Source organism: Mesoplodon densirostris, chromosome 6, assembly GCF_025265405.1.
Source record: "Mesoplodon densirostris isolate mMesDen1 chromosome 6, mMesDen1 primary haplotype, whole genome shotgun sequence".
NCBI lineage: Eukaryota > Metazoa > Chordata > Mammalia > Artiodactyla > Ziphiidae > Mesoplodon > Mesoplodon densirostris.
This window is the reverse complement of record NC_082666.1, coordinates 122,694,863-122,713,284: the sequence shown is the minus strand read 5'-3', so window position 1 is coordinate 122,713,284 and position 18,422 is coordinate 122,694,863. Positions and strand designations below refer to the sequence as shown.

The 18,422-nt window shown below is 43.3% G+C and overlaps 1 protein-coding gene across 6 annotated transcripts in view; it reads left to right on the top strand.

Moving 5' to 3' along the window:
- EBF2 (EBF transcription factor 2) overlaps window positions 1-18,422 on the top strand; it is a 191,325-nt gene that overhangs the window by 140,316 nt on the left and 32,587 nt on the right. For 4 of the 6 annotated variants that reach the window (XM_060101384.1, XM_060101387.1, XM_060101385.1 and 1 more), the window contains 3 exons: window positions 9,719-9,836; window positions 11,355-11,485; window positions 12,410-12,536. In XM_060101384.1, the coding sequence (XP_059957367.1) occupies window positions 9,719-9,836; window positions 11,355-11,485; window positions 12,410-12,536 (376 nt within the window). Of the gene's footprint in view, window positions 1-9,718; window positions 9,841-11,340; window positions 11,486-12,409; window positions 12,537-18,422 lie in introns of all 6 variants that reach the window. The other 2 variants (XM_060101386.1, XM_060101382.1) reach the window with 1 other exon arrangement.

Below are 18,422 nucleotides of genomic sequence, written 5' to 3'. Positions count from 1 at the left end.
GCCCAGTGCTACCTGCCATTGTAATAATAGCAAGTGTGGATGCTCTTCCCAATAGCTTTCAGAGTTTTCCACAGCATCAGCTATAATAGGACACATGTCAGCAGATCACGTACTGGAGACTGGGAAGCTGAGAGGCCTTAACAATTCCCCCACCCCACCCTGCCTCAAAAGGACTGTTTTAAACAGACCTGACCACTGCAGAAGACTGCAGTATTTCCCATCACATGGGCTGCACCAACTGCTACATTACTCTTTCTGGAGTTGGTAGCAGGTGCCTTGAATCTCCAACCCTAGAATCATTTAAAATGAATTCCTTCATTCCAACGTGTAGCTTTCTTGTTGTTGGGATACAGATTCTTCCTAGCATTTGCTGAACGTTTCTGAGTGACTCACGGGTGTCTCAAGTTCACCCCTAACGATTCCCTTTTTAGATGAGGTCCACCAAAGTAATCATTTTGTTATACAGCTGTGTCGGGGAGAGAATGGAGATACGTCAACAGTTCTCGCCATGCTTTGCTTCAAAAGATAAGAATTCAGGAGGTGTGGAGGGGTGCATACATGCTTTCAGGTGAAAGAAAAGTCATTTCCAGGGTCAGATTGGGAGAGACATCAGTGCTGAATTGATTCCTGTTTGATTACAGAGATCTGTGTACAACCCCAGGAGGGGCCTGCTAGAAGGGCCTTTCGAGGGGGGTCCTGGAGGAGGTGAGGGAGGGGTTGGTGTCCTTTGCAAGGACACACCTAGCAGGTCTCACAGACCTCTGAGGAAGAAAGCAGACATGCACGGTGGTGGGAAGACACCAAGATCTCCTCCATCAGAACGGAGAAACGAAGTGAGGCGTGTGAGGACGGACTGACGTCATCAGGGTCGTTGGATAACGTGGGAGGCCTACAGCCTGTTACTGCAACGTGCTGGAGGCGACCACCGCACCAAAACAACGGAGAAGTTCACGTGGATGGCAGGGCCCCTAGTCCACACAGCTGGGTGGCGGCCATTCGTCTATTTGACTAAACGATGCGAAAGCAAAGGGCAGGGCTACTCATGCCTTGGAACGGGGCCAAGCTCCATCCAACAAACCCGTATGACTTCTTAAACCCCAGCTCTTACATAAAACGTTTTAATGGCATCACCATCTATTTTCCTTAAATAAAAAGAATGGTGACTATTTCTCTCACACCCGTGAAGAGGGAAACGAGAGTTTAAATTAACTCCAAATGGTAAAGATTTAATACAGCTCCAGCTGCCTGCAGGTTTCTTCAGTTCAAGTCTCTCAGTTCAAGATCCACCCCAGGTGCTCTGTGATCTCACCCACCGTGTGAAGGTTGCTGGGCTACTGAGCCACACTTTTAAAGCACAGAATGAAAAGCACTTGACTTATGGCGTCTCTGATCAACAGATGGGTCCATTATCTGGTGATAGCACAAACCAGCGAGTCCAAATTAAGAAATAGTAATTATTGGGGCTTCCCTGGTGGCACAGTGGTTGAGAGTCGGCCTGCCGATGCAGGGGACATGGGTTCGTGCCCCGGTCCGGGAGGATCCCACATGCCGCAGAGCGGCTGGGCCCGTGAGCCGTGGCTGCTGAGCCTGCGCTCCACGACGGGAGAGGCCACGGCAGTGAGAGGCCCGCGTACCACACACACACACAAAAGAAATAGTAATTATCTCTTTGGAGTCAGAAGAAAACCTCTGAAGGCCTGAGGATCTTCTGCCCAGTCTAATGCTTTAAGCTTGGGAAAAGCTTTCTGTGGGTAACTTCAAGCTCTTGCCTGTTGGACAGTATACCCTCTGCCCACCCCCATCACCCCCTACTTTTGCTATCTTACATGGGGGACAAGAATTAGGGTTTAAGAATTTTGACCAACTCACACAGGAACTGTGTTTTGAATTATTTGTAGGAGAAAAGGAGAGACACAAAAGCAGGTAGTTGCCTATATAACCCTTGGGAAAGGATATGTCAGATTTCAGTTAGGTGGAAACAAACCCTAAATGCTCCACCATTTTAAGAGACTCAAATTTGGGCACTAAAACCTACCCTTGAACATGTTCCAGGACCATCAGATGCAGAACTTCCTGGAAAGCAAAGCTTTCTTAGTTTCACAATCAGAGTGCATAGATTCTTAAGCTGCTTATGGGGCCTACGTGCTCCTGGGTTTTGACGCATGACAGGTGATTCACGAGGTCCCTAGGGACAGAGTTTGGTGAAAGAGAATGGCCCAGCCAAATCAAGAATGGCATCGAATGTGTTAAGGCTCCCCTGTGAGCCTCAAAATGTTTGCTAGTAAAATACTGCCCTGGACCATAACCATCCCTCTTGGCATACGTTTCAGATGGGACAAGCATTGCCCTCAATGGAATAAAATGATGTAGGGTAGATGGTAGCAAGCATCACTGGCCTTTGAGATGAAGAGAAATTTGGTTGTAAAGCAGGTCAATGACCTTTGGGCTTCCTGATGACCTAAAAGGCAGGATAAAAAAATTGCCACTTGATTTCTGTACCTATTCAACTAGTTTTTTAAAAACAAGCTCTAAAAGGTGTCCATCCTAAGCCAAACTTGCCAAAATATGCCAGCAGACATGCCCTTTGGCATACTGCTCCACTTACACCAGTTAGAATTTTTTTTTATTGCCAGAATAATCATTTTGGTACCCTTGAGTTGTATGATAAAAGTTTTTCAACTCTTCAAGGCCCTATCTCAAATCTCATTTCCTTGATAAAACTGTTTGTTACTGCCTTCAGTTCGGGTTAATTTTCTTACCTTTGGACTCCTAGAGGATACAGTGGCCACATAATTCAGCCCTCAATTATGTATTACCACATAGTAATATCTCCTGATTATGTGTAGTGTTTGTTCTGCTTTAAAAGTTGCATGCTAGGGGGTTTCCCTGGTGGCGCAGTGGTTGAGCGTCCGCCTGCCGATGCAGGGGACGCGGGTTCGTGCCCCGGTCCGGGGAGATCCCACATGCCGCGGAGCAGCTGGGCCCGTGAGCCATGGCCGCTGAGCCTGCGCGTCCGGAGCCTGTGCTCCGCAACGGGAGAGGCCACAATAGTGAGAGGCCCCGCGTACCACCAAAAAAAAAAAAAAAAAAAAAGTTGCATGGTAAACGCCTTGAGGTAGTGACAGTGTTTTCTGTAGGCTTCCATTGCATGTGGCATGGTGCCTGGAAGATCACAAAATAACTCTGACTCACTGAAACACAGCGCTGTCTGGTGACTTACGAATGTATCTCCTCGGGACTTACGTCATTAATGCTACAGCCCCCTCCCTTGCTGTGAGCAACTCCAGAACGCCCCACATCTGTCTCAGCAGCAATCAACTTTGCGTTCTCTCGTTTGCTACTTGATACTCAACTGAACAGAAAATGTAACCTTGGGGAATATGAAACACCAGCGATTGCTAAGAATGCTGGGAATTTTTTTTTAAAAAAAAAAGGATGACAAAATCCATACTTACGGGGTAGGTAGGTGTTTAAAGGTAATTTTGGAGACTCTGAAGTCTAGTAACAAAGAAAAATCCGGGCTTTCAATCTGGCTTGGAAATGTAATGTGTGCCAAGAATAAAGAGGTAGGGAGAAACAATTTGCAGTAGCCAATTTGTTTGTTCTTTGCCTGGGTTGAATTACGGAGGCTTAGGCTAATTGTTTCATCAGATTCCCCTTGTCGAATGTGAGAACTCGCCAGTGTTTAAAAACATCAATGGAGTATTTCTTCTCACGATATGGACTCCAAACCTGACTGCCCACCACAACCAGAAGTCTGTCTTGATTTTCTCTGTCCCTTTAGGGGTCTCTGTGTTTCTTTCCTCCTTCCACAGGTGGAAAATAAAATCCCACATAATAGTTATGCTTTGGGAAAGCTGAAATAACATATATAGCAACCGAACAGTTATAAGGGAAAAGCACATCATGAATTTAAGTCCATTTCCAGATGTAAAATGTCATAAAGAATTTTTTCCATACTTGGCAAAATAACAGGGATTTTCGAGGCCATTTTATTTAGCTTGGTGTACGCATGTTTGTAAGTAGGTATCAGAGTCTTCCACGTCGAGTGGGCTATAAATGCTACCTATTGTAACTTAACTGAGATTAAACTACCAAACGCTCCATCTGCAGTTAGAAGGTACATGATCCTCATTGAAATGGAGGGGAAATGTGTCTGACTAATGGTAGAATTGGGTGTGTTTTCAAAGCAACGACTCTGATCCATACAGGGAGGTTTCCAACCAGTGTGATTATTCTCTAGCAAGTACAGACACTGGGATTCTCGCCTGTTTCAAAGAGCAGATCATTTAGTCATTCCACACCTTTTTCATTTTGACTTCTCTTTTTCTTTTACCCTCCTGTATGACACTTAGGGTCTTTGTAGGAACACCTGGGTATGAGCTGAGAAAGCCTGGCTGGGAGTAGCATCCAAGCTGGTCATTCCTCTGATTCAACTAAGTCATACGGTTAGAGCTTTGAGAAGGATGGATTTTTTTTCTTAAATGTGATGTTCCAAAGAGCCATAGACATTTTGGAGAGATGGTGGGAATCAATCAGGGTGGTAGAAGTCCTCCTGCCACGTGCTGTCATTCTGATGCCAAAGAAACAGCTCCTCTACTGGAAAATTAGTTGTACAGGCAGATTAACGGATGTGTCCACCTAAAGGGTAACTCCCACTGTGGCCTTTTATAGGCAGGAAAGAGCTCTTTACAACTCAGCTCCTGCTTTGTATAAATTATTAGAGTGGGGGACATGGGAGTGCTTTTGGGTAATGAGAAGGAAAATATAATTTGAGAAAGCCAATCCGTTTTCTTGAGTACTTTGAGTGGACTGCTCACACAGTTGTAGCTTTTGTTCTTAAAACTTTCTTGTATTTTTCAAGGGGAAATACAAACTTTTTACTCATGTTTCTACTTCTGTATAATCAGCTAAAACTGCCGTTTAATTGGATGATTCAAAATGGAACCTACACTGTCATGCACCAGTTGGTCTGCGTTTATTGATCTGGCCTCACCAAAAATTAGAGATCACACTAAACAAAATGAGGAGTGGCAAAACGTGAAAAACTACTTTCACTTAAAATAATGCAAGCAATTTCAATAGATCCTTACTTCTCTTTCTTGACACCTTGAATGAAAGCTACCGTGTCGTAAATGATATTTGCGTGAATATAACTGGTTGTTGCTTTTGTGTTGAGTTGGAGCGTACCAGTTGAGGAGAGCTCTAGTCTACAATGGCTTAGGTTTCAGATCTGCAGACTCTCCTACTGGAGCTTTGAGCTGAAATACAGATACACCCACTTTGAGAAACAAATGAAAGCTGTCACCAGGGTCAACAGCAAAAGCTGGGGGTCCATCCCACACAAATTATGGACATCTGTATTCCTAACTGGCATCCTTTCGGGCTGTGCCAGCAGAATGGCAGTGCCAAGAGAGTCTGACAGCTGTATAGAAGACTAGGTGTCAGGTTTAGGTGATAGGAGACACCGATGAGACAGAGAAGTCCTTTTGGATGGAATATTCTCCATATGTTTATTATAATACTCGAGATTTTTAGTTTCAGGTACCTCAAATACTAAAATACGAATGGTATTTTGTCAATACTAAATTCACTACTTCTAAAACAGATCAGTTTATGATCTTAGGAGAACAAGCGGTATGGTATTGATGAGTCTGTGATCAGAAGATCGTTGGCAAAGATGCCTACAAATAGTTAACAAGGTAATGGTAAGAAATGTTGACCTTGATTTGTTTAGCTAAGATGTAAAGATTTTTGAAGGTCAGAGGTGTCCTTGTGTAGTGTTTTGGAGTCTCACTGTGTCTGACCCTCTAACATTAAGCTGCTGTGGCCTGCAGTTTTGAAGAGTGAAGCAAACCAGGGGGAAAGAGAGAAGGGGGAGAGAACAGGAAATGGAGTGAGGTGTTTCAGGAAGTTGTCAGGGGTTGACTGATTGATTCCAGATGGAAAAGGTCAGCCTTCGTGACCCAGGAAATACTCACTGGGGGAAAGAAGTTGGCTTGTGGAAGGGGAAGGCCTGGGAGGGAGACGATGCTGGAATGCACAGTCCACTTCCTTCAGTCTTCAAACATTCAGAAACGTTAACTTCTCTGAATAGAATAATATCAGTGTTGTCATCGTTCATCAGAAAACAGTGAAGGAAGTTAAACTCGAAGCTTTGAATGTACCAAATGGATCTTCACCTCCATAATGTAGCTCACTCTTCCAGAAGGAGAGTGAGTGTATGGAAAAGTCAGTATTTGTGTGTGTCTCCATGTATAAGAAAAACAACCATTCCTAAAAAAAAAAAGAACCACCACCAAACATGTCTGGTTTCATGTGGTGGAGTTTGTGTATCAAATCCTTTACATTTTATAAATTCAGTTAAATTGGCAGGCTCTCTTAGATCCCTCAAAGTCTAAGATATTTGGAATATTAAAAACGGGAACTTGCCTCGTATCTATATATATACAGGCACACGCACATACATTTGGACATAATTTAAAATCTTGTAATAAATTTTGCAGACACTGAAATAATTCAGGTTAATTCCCTTGCTGTCATGAGAGGCCAGCGCTAGCCAGCAAGAGATTAAAATTTATTTCCATTGTTAATAGAAAATAATGAAGTGCATCTGAACCATCAGGGTATGTCATTCGGGAAATGTTCTCTTTGGAACCAAGTCTCACTCCACCCAAATGGACAATGATGAAATCAGCTGGCTCAAGAAAGCCCCATATTTTGTGGCAGGAATGCACGAGGAGCGTTCAAGTACAGTATAACACGGAGCTTGTGGAATGAATTAACGTGGTCTCGGAGAGAACGCTCTTCACATCCGCATCATCTTCACACAGGTTGAGGTTCCCCTCCTGCGCCTAGCACAGCTCGTTAGCAGTTAAAGCCTGAAGCGCCCTCTCGTTTTTGGTTTTTTCCAGGGATGACAGCTATGTCTTTTTTTTTTTTTTTTTTAACGTGTGTGTTGAAGGATGGGAACAGTGTTCCTGATCAAGGGAACAGCAAGTATTAAGCTGAGGAGTGGATGTGGTATTTTATGCATATAAACTAAGACATACTCTTTCTTTGGTCTTACCTGAATAATGTGATGAAATCAGCATCCTTCCAGTTACAAAGACTAAGAGTGATTTTGGAGCCTACCTTCTTTGCCACCCCTGCATCTTAACAGCTATGTCTCTGAAAATCCATTCACGCACACAATTTACAAAAGCGATCCGATTCCTCTTTTTTTACTCCGCTTTGTCCTATTATTTTCTGCGGATAAGCAGAAACAGAGGTGATTGCTTTCAGCTTTCATGTTCATCTTAACCCCTCTCTCCCTTTGACTATGATTCCATCCTGTGCTCTGCTGAGAGGCCCTGATAAGAGCTTGTGCCTCCTGCCCTTGCAGGGAGTGATGGATGTCTCTGTCTTATGGTTGCCACCGCAGGATAGGAACTTTCTGGAAGGCCTTTCCCCAGACTCTTACCACGTTAACATGGACACAATTGAAAACAGACCTGGCGCTAGACAGGCTGCATCCCTGACTTGTGAGCAATTACACTGATACAATTTTCTGAATGACAACGGAGTTTCCTTTAAGTTCATTCTGGTGTCACAGGGAGGCAGGGACACTGAATCGGTGGTGCCTTCACAAGTGAGGAGCTGAGGTGTGGGAGAGACACTAGCCAACCAGGAACACAGTGTTCTGTGGTCTTAGAATCTCCAGGGCCTGACATAATAATACCCAATACATACCAGGAGCTCAGGGAATGCTTTTGAGTTGGTAAGCACAGCCATTTATGTCCATGTAAAAATTCCTGTATGCCACTGTTATGCCATGGCACCAGGCTAGGTGAAATACTTTGTGGACTCATGAGTTTAGGGGTTCTCCCAAACCCTTATTATATTACAATATATATAAAAATTCCTTTTAGAGATACCATCTGAAATCCTATTTAAGGTTAAAAAAATTCAGGAGAGTGTTGCCTTGGCAAGGGGTAGAGGGTAGGGTGGACTGAAAAGGGGCACCAGGTAACTTTCCGGGGAGATAGAAATGTTCTATACTGTGATATGGCGTGGATTACCTAGCTGTATCCAGTTTGTCAAAATTGTGCAGCTAAGATTTGTACATTTCAATGCATGTAAATTTCACTTTAAAAGGGGGGGGTCATTCTATTTATTTTGTTTGCTTGAAATAATTCATAGTAAAAAAAAAAAACTTTAAGTGCTGTGGAGTGAATCTTCTTTCATGTTAAGAAGTAAGGCAGGGTCAAGGTTTGTCCCCACATTGTTTAATAAGTAAGGAAGGGATGGCAGAAAATTTCCAAGTAGCATATCAGTGAATTTCATTTGGGAGTGGACAGGAAGAGCCATTTTTAAACACAGCTCTTCATTACATATCTATTCAATGCCTTTCCTCAGGCCTATACATATACATGAATATGTATGTAACAAGTTCCTTTCTCAAAAAAAAAATGGCATGTGTAACTAACAAGTAGACTGGTTTCTAGGATGACTCACCTTCCTGGGTCAGTAAGTAGGTGGTGGATATGCCCAAGTCAATGCAGTTCTGCTGTGCTTTCCCACTGTTCCTTGGCCGATCGCCACCTCTTTGAACTTCTCCTGAACTTCTCCTGCACCCTGATCTGCAGCACACACATAGAACTCAATCTGACCTCATTCTGTGTGCTACTTGTTTTGCTTGTTTGCCATGTTTCTCCAACCTGCAAGTAAGCTCTCTGAGGGTAGGGACTATGCCTTGTAACTTTTGTGGTCACCTAGCCCCTGAGTCCCCCTTGCTGGAGCCTCCCCTGTGGGAGGGGCTCAGTGAGTAATATCCTCTGTCCTATGGACTGGCCAAACAAGGCAGGGGCGAGGCACCTAGGATGGGAACTCATCCATAAATGCTTTACATTTATTTTCTCATTTTATCCTTATTTTATCTCATTCAGTCCTCAAGATAGGCATCATTGTGTATGTTTTACAGATAAGGAAAGTGGACATCCGAAAAGGTTAAGTATAATTCTTCAAAGGTTCTAAGTTAGGAAGTAGCAGGCATGGGATTTGAGTTCCGTTTTGTTGGACTTTAAATCATGCCCTTCCACTACTCCACACCCATCTCTTCCCTTTCGTCTGGTTAGATGCTAAATGTCCTACATTTTCAACACTGAATTCCGAAACCTTACCTTCTCACCCAAGGTCTGAGCATCTCCGCCGCTGCTCTCCAGCATGGGGGACACCAGGTACATCAGGACATCAGGCAGCATGTCCATACCCCAGCATTACTTTGGCACACATCAGATGTTCAGGAACCCATTCCTGAAAATTGAGAAATGACCTCCCAGCTGGTGTTTCCGTCTTAGCTTCCTGACCACACACAATCTGCTCCTTGACTGCAGCCCGAAGGGTCACCTGGGAATGATCGTCCAAGTCCTTTGATGGAGATGAGGTTCCTAGAACCAGCCAGTCAGATTGCCAGCTTCCACACTTCATCACCTGGGCATAGTTGGAGCACAAATACGTGATAGCACATGGGCGAAAGGCGGTGTCTCTTTCTAGGATGCTCTGCTATCGTTACAGGAAAAGGCTAACCCGTTGAGATGCCAGGAGCATGGCTCATCCCAAAGTTCTGGTCTGTCTCTTGTTAGCCACATGGAAGTCTGGTAAAAGCATTTTGCAACTTTTACGACTTTCTGAGAAATTAACTCAACCCCCCCCCACCTCTTATCCTTGAAATCTGCAGGTCGTTTTGTCAACAACGGTGAACGTGGATGGACACGTGCTGGCTGTTTCCGACAACATGTTTGTTCATAACAACTCAAAGCACGGGCGGAGAGCAAGAAGGCTGGACCCATCGGAAGGTAGGGCTCTCTGCTGTCCAGGCTGAGCCTGGCAGACAAATGATGTTCACAGATTTCCTTGTTTGAATTTCAAATTGATGTCTCTGAGTAGGAGTGGAGAAAGTACACAAGACCATGTGGATTTAAAAATGCAGCTGTAAACAGTGACTTCTGCCTGCTTTCATGTAAGCCCCACACATCTCACAGCCAATGTTCAGGCCCCCATGCCTCACTGGCCCTTTCATTCAGTTCTGTGGGTTTTTCTTTTTTTTCTTTTTTTGCTAGAGGGGCATTTCAGGCAAATGTAGGCCTATGACATCTTAGTTAAACAGGAACATTACCGTGCCAGACGTGTATGAATAAGTGTCAGATGTGCCCTTAAACAGATTGTGGGCAAAACAAAACAATGTGCAGAATGAAACTGACACTAATTGATTTTTGTTTGCTTGGACAAGAAGAAATCATGGTCTGCTCTGGGTAGTTTTCCAAGTGCGTTAAAGTAATTAGAAATACTGGTAACTGTTAAACTTCAAGTTGTCCAAGAAAATAAAGTCTATGGAGGAAGATAACTGACAAACCTAAGTAAATCCCATCTACATTCTTTTCTCCCCACTCCTCAACTCATTAGTGTACAACTCAACTCTTGTAATATAGAATGAATGGCTAAGTGGGCCTTCTATTTTAGTGTGATGTCTTGCTGTATACTGCCCACCAGACCCCACCCCATCTTGGCCCTTAAAATGTGTCTTGTATTGTTTCAAACAGGAATTAATGAACTGAAAGAAAATGATTGAATCAGTAAAGAATTTGGAGTGGTGTTAATTCTCCCACAGTGGGCACTGAAAGGGGAGAAGAAAATCCCAGGGTTCAGAACTAGGAACCCATCCAGTTTCTTTTGACTGATTGGATGTGATTGGCTGGCTGTTCAAAGGGGGTTCATGTTTTTGGAGTCCTGCCAAAGTTCTCCTCCACCTTTGACCCTGTCAACTTTGGAAATGGAGTGATGGATTGACTTTAGTTATGGCCTGAAAACCATATTGGGTTCCTGTTGGGATGTAAAGTCCAGAGGCCTTGAACATATGGAAGAAGGAGGGAAAATCCTTCCTACAACGTTAGGAAAGTGATTAGAAATTGTCTCCTGATAGAGCTGAAAAAAACCTTCAACCCTGATAGACTTTCTCCTTCTCTCTCTAGCACATTAACAGACCTTGTAGATCTTAACATCTCAGGACAGAGGAGGTGGGGAGAGAAAAGGGATTTACACATTTGTAGTGTGATCAACTTATAAAAATATGGGGAAAAACAACAGAGTTTTAAAAGCACCTTTTGCACAATTGGCCATTTTCATATATACTGGTCAACTCATTAGGCTTTAATGACCTGGTGAAAACCAACAACCAACTAGGGAATGAGGGTAAGTCAGCAAAGCTCAACTTGAACTTCTGAGATGACCAAGAGCTTTCAAGAGCAGCCAGCCCCCAAACTCCAAACTTCAACCACCAAAGGGCAATCCTGACTTCTTCTTTCCTATCTTCTTAGCTACTCCATGCATCAAAGCCATTAGCCCGAGTGAAGGCTGGACCACTGGAGGAGCCATGGTCATCATCATTGGGGACAACTTCTTTGATGGCCTCCAAGTGGTGTTTGGGACTATGCTTGTATGGAGTGAGGTAGGCGAAGGCAACTCGCTTCCCTGATTTTCTTTGCCCCAAAGATTGTTTTGATCTGGGGAAACTAGTAATTCTGCAATGCCAGCAGCATGAACACACACTACTGAGTACCTGTTATAAGTGGGGCACTGGGATTAAAAGACATGTAAGCCACAAGTTACTGCAGGCATGGATCCCTTAAAAAAGATAAATATTCACTGCAGTACTGTTTATAATTGTGAAAAATTAGAAACTGGCTAGATACTGGATAATAGAAGAATGGTTAAATGATCAAGTGTCATCATTTATTTAAAAATTTTATTTGAATTATTTTTAATGGCACAGGAAAAGGGAACACATGCTATAATGCTAAGTGAAAAAAAACCAGGACAACAGTATCTATGGATGTAAAATCTAATTATATAACACACAACCATAGAAGAGTACTGGAAACATGCCAAAGATGAATAACGGTTGTCTCTGGGTTATGCAATGTTAACAGTTTTCTCTTTATTTTTCTGTAATTTCCAATTTTTCTACTGTGATAATGAGAAAAGCAGCAGAACAAGTTACAAAAAGATATGTAACAGTGCTAAGTTTGTAACAGAAATTGCCAAATCAATTTGCAAGGTCATGGCAGTGTAGGAACGAGGGAAGGGAATGATGACAGGGATGGGGGCGGGGTGGGCACAGGAGGTGAGAGGGGCTTGAGCTGGGCTGATAGGAAGGGAAGCGTACACAGGTTGGGTTGAAAGGAACTTCCAGGGTGAGAGAGAGAAACACATGAGACACAGGGACAGGGCATTCAAAGCATCTGGGGTGTCATGAGTGCACCAGTTTGCCCTGGATGGGGGAGGGGTAGCAGCAGGAGATGCTCCTGTGCCCAGTATCTCCATGATAACTTGTATAATAGGTATTCTATTTCTCTGCCTGTTCATTCCTCAGCTAATAACTCCTCATGCCATCAGAGTGCAGACTCCTCCTCGGCACATTCCTGGAGTAGTAGAAGTGACATTATCTTATAAATCCAAACAGTTCTGCAAAGGAGCTCCAGGGAGGTTCATTTACACAGGTGGGTGAGAAAATGATGCCAAGGGAGACTGGCTCCCGGTTCACCTTTGCTCTAGTTCCTACTCTTTACACTTTATAATCATTCTAACTCTTCTAGGTCTTTCTACCGGTGTGGGAAGTGTGGACTGGGTGATAGGCATTGAACGGGGACATGTGAACCTGATTCTAAATTTGTATTTTATGTAAGCAATTTCTGCAGTCTGGGAGACGGTCATGGTACCTCATTTCAGGAGTCCATCCTTATGAATTTAATTCAGCTGGAACCATGCTAGAATAGATTTTTATCCAAGCAAATCAGATTAAAAAATTCAACAAAGTTGCTGGCTATAACTAAATTTTCTTGAAAAGGATTCAAGAAAGTTGCCTAATGATGCTGCAGAGTGATTCAAATGATTTTAAAATTTTATGAAAGTAGAAATTATCTAATTGGTTCAATATTTGTTGAATGCCTACATTGTATCTACTACTTTTTTCCATCTGGTTAAAGGGACAATGACATAGAAGACATGGTCCCTATTTGGAAATTTAGAAATTATTGGAAGAGGCAATGGTATATTGCACAGAACAGCAGGAGAGTTAGAGTGTTCAAAATGTTTAGTATTTCCAGTGAATGGAGTACGCGTTTCAGGAAGAGTGACCTTAATGTGGACTAGAGTAGTGAGATGAGGTTTCAAGGAGGAGGTGAAATTGAAGACCATTTTTAAGGATGGGGAGGATTTGGATAGGTAAAGAGAAAAAGGAAGAGAGTTTCAACTATGGGACTCTTACGTGCAAAGGTGCAAAGGGTGACGTGTGCTTGTATCTGGAGGAGGGAAGGCTGGTTCAACAGCTGTGGGGATCCACTTAGGTAGAACTTATACCAGAACTTAGCTGAGATGAGCTAGGCATGGCAGGGAAGGAACCATAAAACAGCTAAAAAGTTCTGTATGGGGCTTCCCTGGTGGCACAGTGGTTGAGAGTCCGTCTGCCAATGCAGGGGACACCGGTTCGTGCCCCAGTCCGGGAATATCCCCATGCCGCGGAGCGGCTGGGCCCCTGAGCCATGGCCGCTGAGCCTGCGCCTCAGGAGCCTGCACTCCGCAACGGGAGGGGCCGCAACAGTGAGAGGCCCGCGTACCGCAAAAAAAAAAACAAAAAAAAACACTTCCGTATGGTGCCTAAAACAGGGTCACGTGACATTAAACAAGGTCACATGATGAAAAGCCTGGGGAATAGACGTAAAAAAAGCCTGCGGAAGTGACGTAAAGCAGGGTCACATGAAGTAAAGCCTGGAGAACTGATGTAAAGTTCATGTTTATAGAGACAGAGAGTCGCATGGTGGTTACCAGAGCTGGGGGGATGGGGGCAATTGTTGTTTAATGGGTACGGAGTTTTAGTTTTGCAAGATGCAGAAGTTCTGGAGGTTGGCTGCACAGCAAAGTGAATGTACTTAACACTACTGAACTGCCATTTAGAAGTGGGTTAAAATGTAAGTTTTGGGGCTTCCCTGGTGGCGCAGTGGTTGAGAGTCCGCCTGCCGATGCAGGGGGCACGGGTTCGTGCCCCGGTCCGGGAAGATCCCACATGCCGCGGAGCGGCTGGGCCCGTGAGCCATGGCCGCTGAGCCTGCGCGTCAGGAGCCTGTGCTCCGCAACAGGAAAGGCCGCAACAGTGAGAGGCCCGCATACCACAAAAAAAAAAAAAAAAAAAGTAAATTTTGTTATGTGTATTTTACCACTGTTTTAAAAAATGAAAAAAAGGCCTTGTATGGGAGCTAGGACTTAATTTGGCAAGATCTAAGATGACATTGAAGGTTCCTATGTGAGGGAGAGTAACTCAAAGCTGTTATCTTAGGAAAAACGAATGCTGTTGATATATAAAGACTGAGTTAGGGCCTCCCTGGTGGCGCAGTGGTTAAGAATTCGCCTGCCGATGCAGGGGATACGGGTTCGTGCCCCGGTCTGGGAGGATCCCATATGCCGCGGAGCGGCTGGGCCCGTGAGCCATGGCCGCTGGGCCTGCGCATCCGGAGCCTGTGCTCCGCAACGGGAGAGGCCACAACAGTGAGAGGCCCTCATACCGCAAAAAGAAGAAAAAAAAAAAAAAAAAAAAAGACTGAGTTAGTCAGGGGAACAGCTGAGGGCAGGGAGATCAACTAGAATATTGTTATTTTGAAGAGAAGATAAGGGGAAAGAAAGAAATATAGAAATCAAGAAACTATATCAGACATATTATGAATTTCTAATAATATTATAGTGTATTCTTTCTCATTTGGGCTTAACCTCCTGTTCTTGTTTAAGCGTAAATGTCAGGTTAGATATCAGTTAGGAGTAGGTGGAAGAGGGTGATTTTTAGGTATATATTTAACATTTTGCCTCTGAGGTTTTCTCTCTGCGATAGGCACATCTTGGTTGGGTTACCTTTTTTTGTGGCTCTATGGAAGACTCTATTGCAGTTGCAATAAAATATTTACTATTCTAGCTCCAAAGGGACATAGTTTTTGAGTCATTTGAATGAGCATTTATTACATGCCTACCATGGGCTGGCACCACTCTGGGCTCTGAGATATAGAAGTGGGCAAGATAAAGCCCCCCATCTTAATAAAGCTTGCATTCTAGAGGGGGAGACAGACAACAAGAACATACATGATATAATTTCAGATAGTGACAAGGATGGGATAGAGAATGAGGGAGGGTCTCTCTGAGGAAGGGGCATTGAGCAGAGACATGTATTGCAGGTGTGGAAATCTGTCTGCCTCCGTCCTTATCTTTCTGACCTCCTGTCCTCTCCATTCACATTTCCTCTGTCCCTGGACCTCCTCGGGGCTGTGTCTTCTGTTTGGTTCACCAGCGTTAGCTAGAATAGCACCCAGCAGTCAATGAATTGGGGGCAAGTGTCTCAGGTAGAGAACAGATGACAGCCTGAGAGGTGGGGATAAGCCTGATTTTTAAAAAAAAGGAGCCCACATAACAGTAAAAATAATAGATGTTATGTTACATGTAAATCCAGAAATTTTAAAGATAATGAGACATCGAAGAGCATCTGGTCAGACTCCCTGTGTTGCAGGTGAGAAAACTGAGACCCAGGGAGAAATGACTTGCCCATTGAATTCAGTGTGGAGTCAGAACAAGGACTCAGGGCTCTGGCCATCCTGTCTGGTGACTTCTGTTTAGCAATGCAGTGTCGGCAAATAGTTCTGTTTTCCTGATGTGCTGAGACATCGTTGACTTATTCCTGAAGCAAATATCAGTTGAAAGTGCCCATTCTGCTCAGCCCTGTGCTCTGTGCTGGGGATGCTGCAGACCAGTCAGACCAGGGGGAACCTTCCTTCCTCAACGTTATGATATAGTGAAATAAACATGAACTGCTCATGCTCTGGGGTCAGACTGGCTGGATGCACAGCTTGGCTGGCCTCTACATAGTTTTAAATCTTGTAGGAGTGACTTAACCTCTTAGTTTCCCCATCTAGAAAATGGGCTACCTACCTTCCAGACCTGTGATGAGGACTAATACAGTGCATGGCAACAGTGGTGTGCCGGTAAAGGTTTAACAGCCAACTCTCCAGGGAAAAGGGGTGGGGGAGCATTGGTTTGTAGCATTTGCTGATTTCCATGGTGCAGGTACTCTCGCCATGGCTGATTTCAAGCTACCAGTATGACATCAGCTAGCTTACAGCATTCCTGAAAATTTAACAACCTGCTCTCATGAGCTGGTACACACCAGGTCTAGAGCACCTCTGCATGTAAAGCATTTGAAATAGAGAGCAACTGTATCTTATTATTCAAAAGGTGTATATTATTAATATTATCATTGCTATTACTGTTAACATCACGGAGGCTGACTTGAACAAGGAATTACAAATGTGACGAGTTGTATAGGATGCTGGGGATATATGTCAGAGGAATCTTAAAATGATAGGGAAGGTTAAGGACAGTTCAAACACATGAAACAGTATGTGCAAAGGCCCTGTGGTAGGAAAGAACATGGGATATATTTGATGGCAACTATGAACAAGGAAGAAAGAATGTTAAAGAGAGTTGGGTTCAAGCTGGAAGAGAGGGTTGAGGCTGCTTGTTTGGCTCTATCCCAAGTGCCATGGGGAGCTGTTGGAATAGTTAAAGCTGGGAGTGCCATGATCAGATTTGCCTTTTAAAAGAGTATTCTGGCTGCAGCAGTGAGAATGGCTTGGAAGCTAGGGAGGTCAGTTGGGGGCCAGTGTGGTGGCCCCAGCCAGAAATGATGGCAGCTTGGACTAGAGTGCTGGTGGTGGGGACAGGCAGAAGTGGATGAAATTTAGGAGGTAACATTGACGGGACTTGATGATTGATTGGATGGGGTGAAGGTTGGGGAAGGAAGGGGAGGGGACGACTCTCGGGTTTCAGGTTTGAGAAATTGGGTGGGTAGAGCTTAGAAAAGTGACTTTTAAAAAGGTATAAAGTGCTAAGGGAGTTCAGAGGAAGGACAGAATACTTCCAGCTGGTGGGGAGGTGGGAAGATTTAATATTGTAAAGCTGTCGATTAATGAATAAATTTAACACAATGCCAATCAAAGTACCAACAAAATGTTAGGGGGAACTTTACAAAAGTCCACCTGTAAGAGTAAAGGTGCTAAAGTAGGACCCCGCATTTTGAAAAATGAGAGGGCCTCACCCTACCAGACTTTAAAACCTATTTTAAGTTTCAATAATTAGAAGAATATGGGGTTTTGCAGGAACATATAGAAGTGTCATGCAACAGGAGAGAACACTTAAAAATAAACAGTTTTTGTACACACGAATAGTATAAATACAGAAGTATCTGTATGGGTGAGGAGACATCTCAAGTCAGTGTGGAAAATATGGAATGTGTAACAAACGGTGTTGGGCCAACTAGTTAAGCATTAAAAAAAAAGGTTAGATATCTAATTTCATATCATAAACTGAAACATATTTGAATTAAATATTTTTAATTAAAAATGTAGGCATTTAAAAAATTATTATAATTGAGCCTTGCTAATCTTGATCCCAAAGACAGAAACCACCAAGCATAAATATGTGATAACATAAAAAGAAAATTTTTGCATGTCTAAGTTTCCCTCATTAAATCAAAAGGAAAAGGACTAACTGGGAACGTATTTGTTACATATGACATATTATCTTACATATAAAAAGATTCATTCATTTGTTCAGCAAACTTCATTTTATGCCTACTCTTTGTCAGCCATTATGTTATACATTGTGGATAACCAGGTGAACATTAGATATCTTATAAATTAAGCAGAACCCCCCCCCCAAATAAAAGCTAGCAAGGTACTGGGTGGGGGGAGGGAGGGTGGGATGAACTGGGAGATTGGGATTGACATATATACACTACTATGTATAAAATAGGTAATTAATGAGAACCTGCTGTATAGCACAGGGAACACTTCTCAGTGCTCTGTGGTGACCTAAATGGGAAGGAAATTCAAAAAAGAGGGGATCTGTGTATACATGTAGCTGACTCACTCTGCTGTACAGCAGAAACTAACACAACGTTGTGAAGCACCTATACTCCAATAAAGATTAATTTTAAAAAGCTAGCAAGGAGCATCAGGAATTAATTCAGGAAGGAATATAATCAAGCAATAAACATGTTTTTAAAAATCCCAACCACATTGATAATCAAATAAAAGCAAATTAAGGCAACTACAGGATAACATTTTTTTCCCTATCAAGTTGGCAAAGTTTTTTTTAAACAAATGAAAATGCCTAGGATGACAAAATTAGAAGAAAGTGGGGACTTTCTAACATCCTGCTATAGGAAGGTAGATGGCTTCAGGAGAGTACCCTAATGGTACTAGCCTTAAAAAAGTGTGTGTACCCTTTAACCCAACAATTCTACTTTTAGGAATGTATACTTGGGAAATAATTAAGTTTGCCTGAAGGTTGTT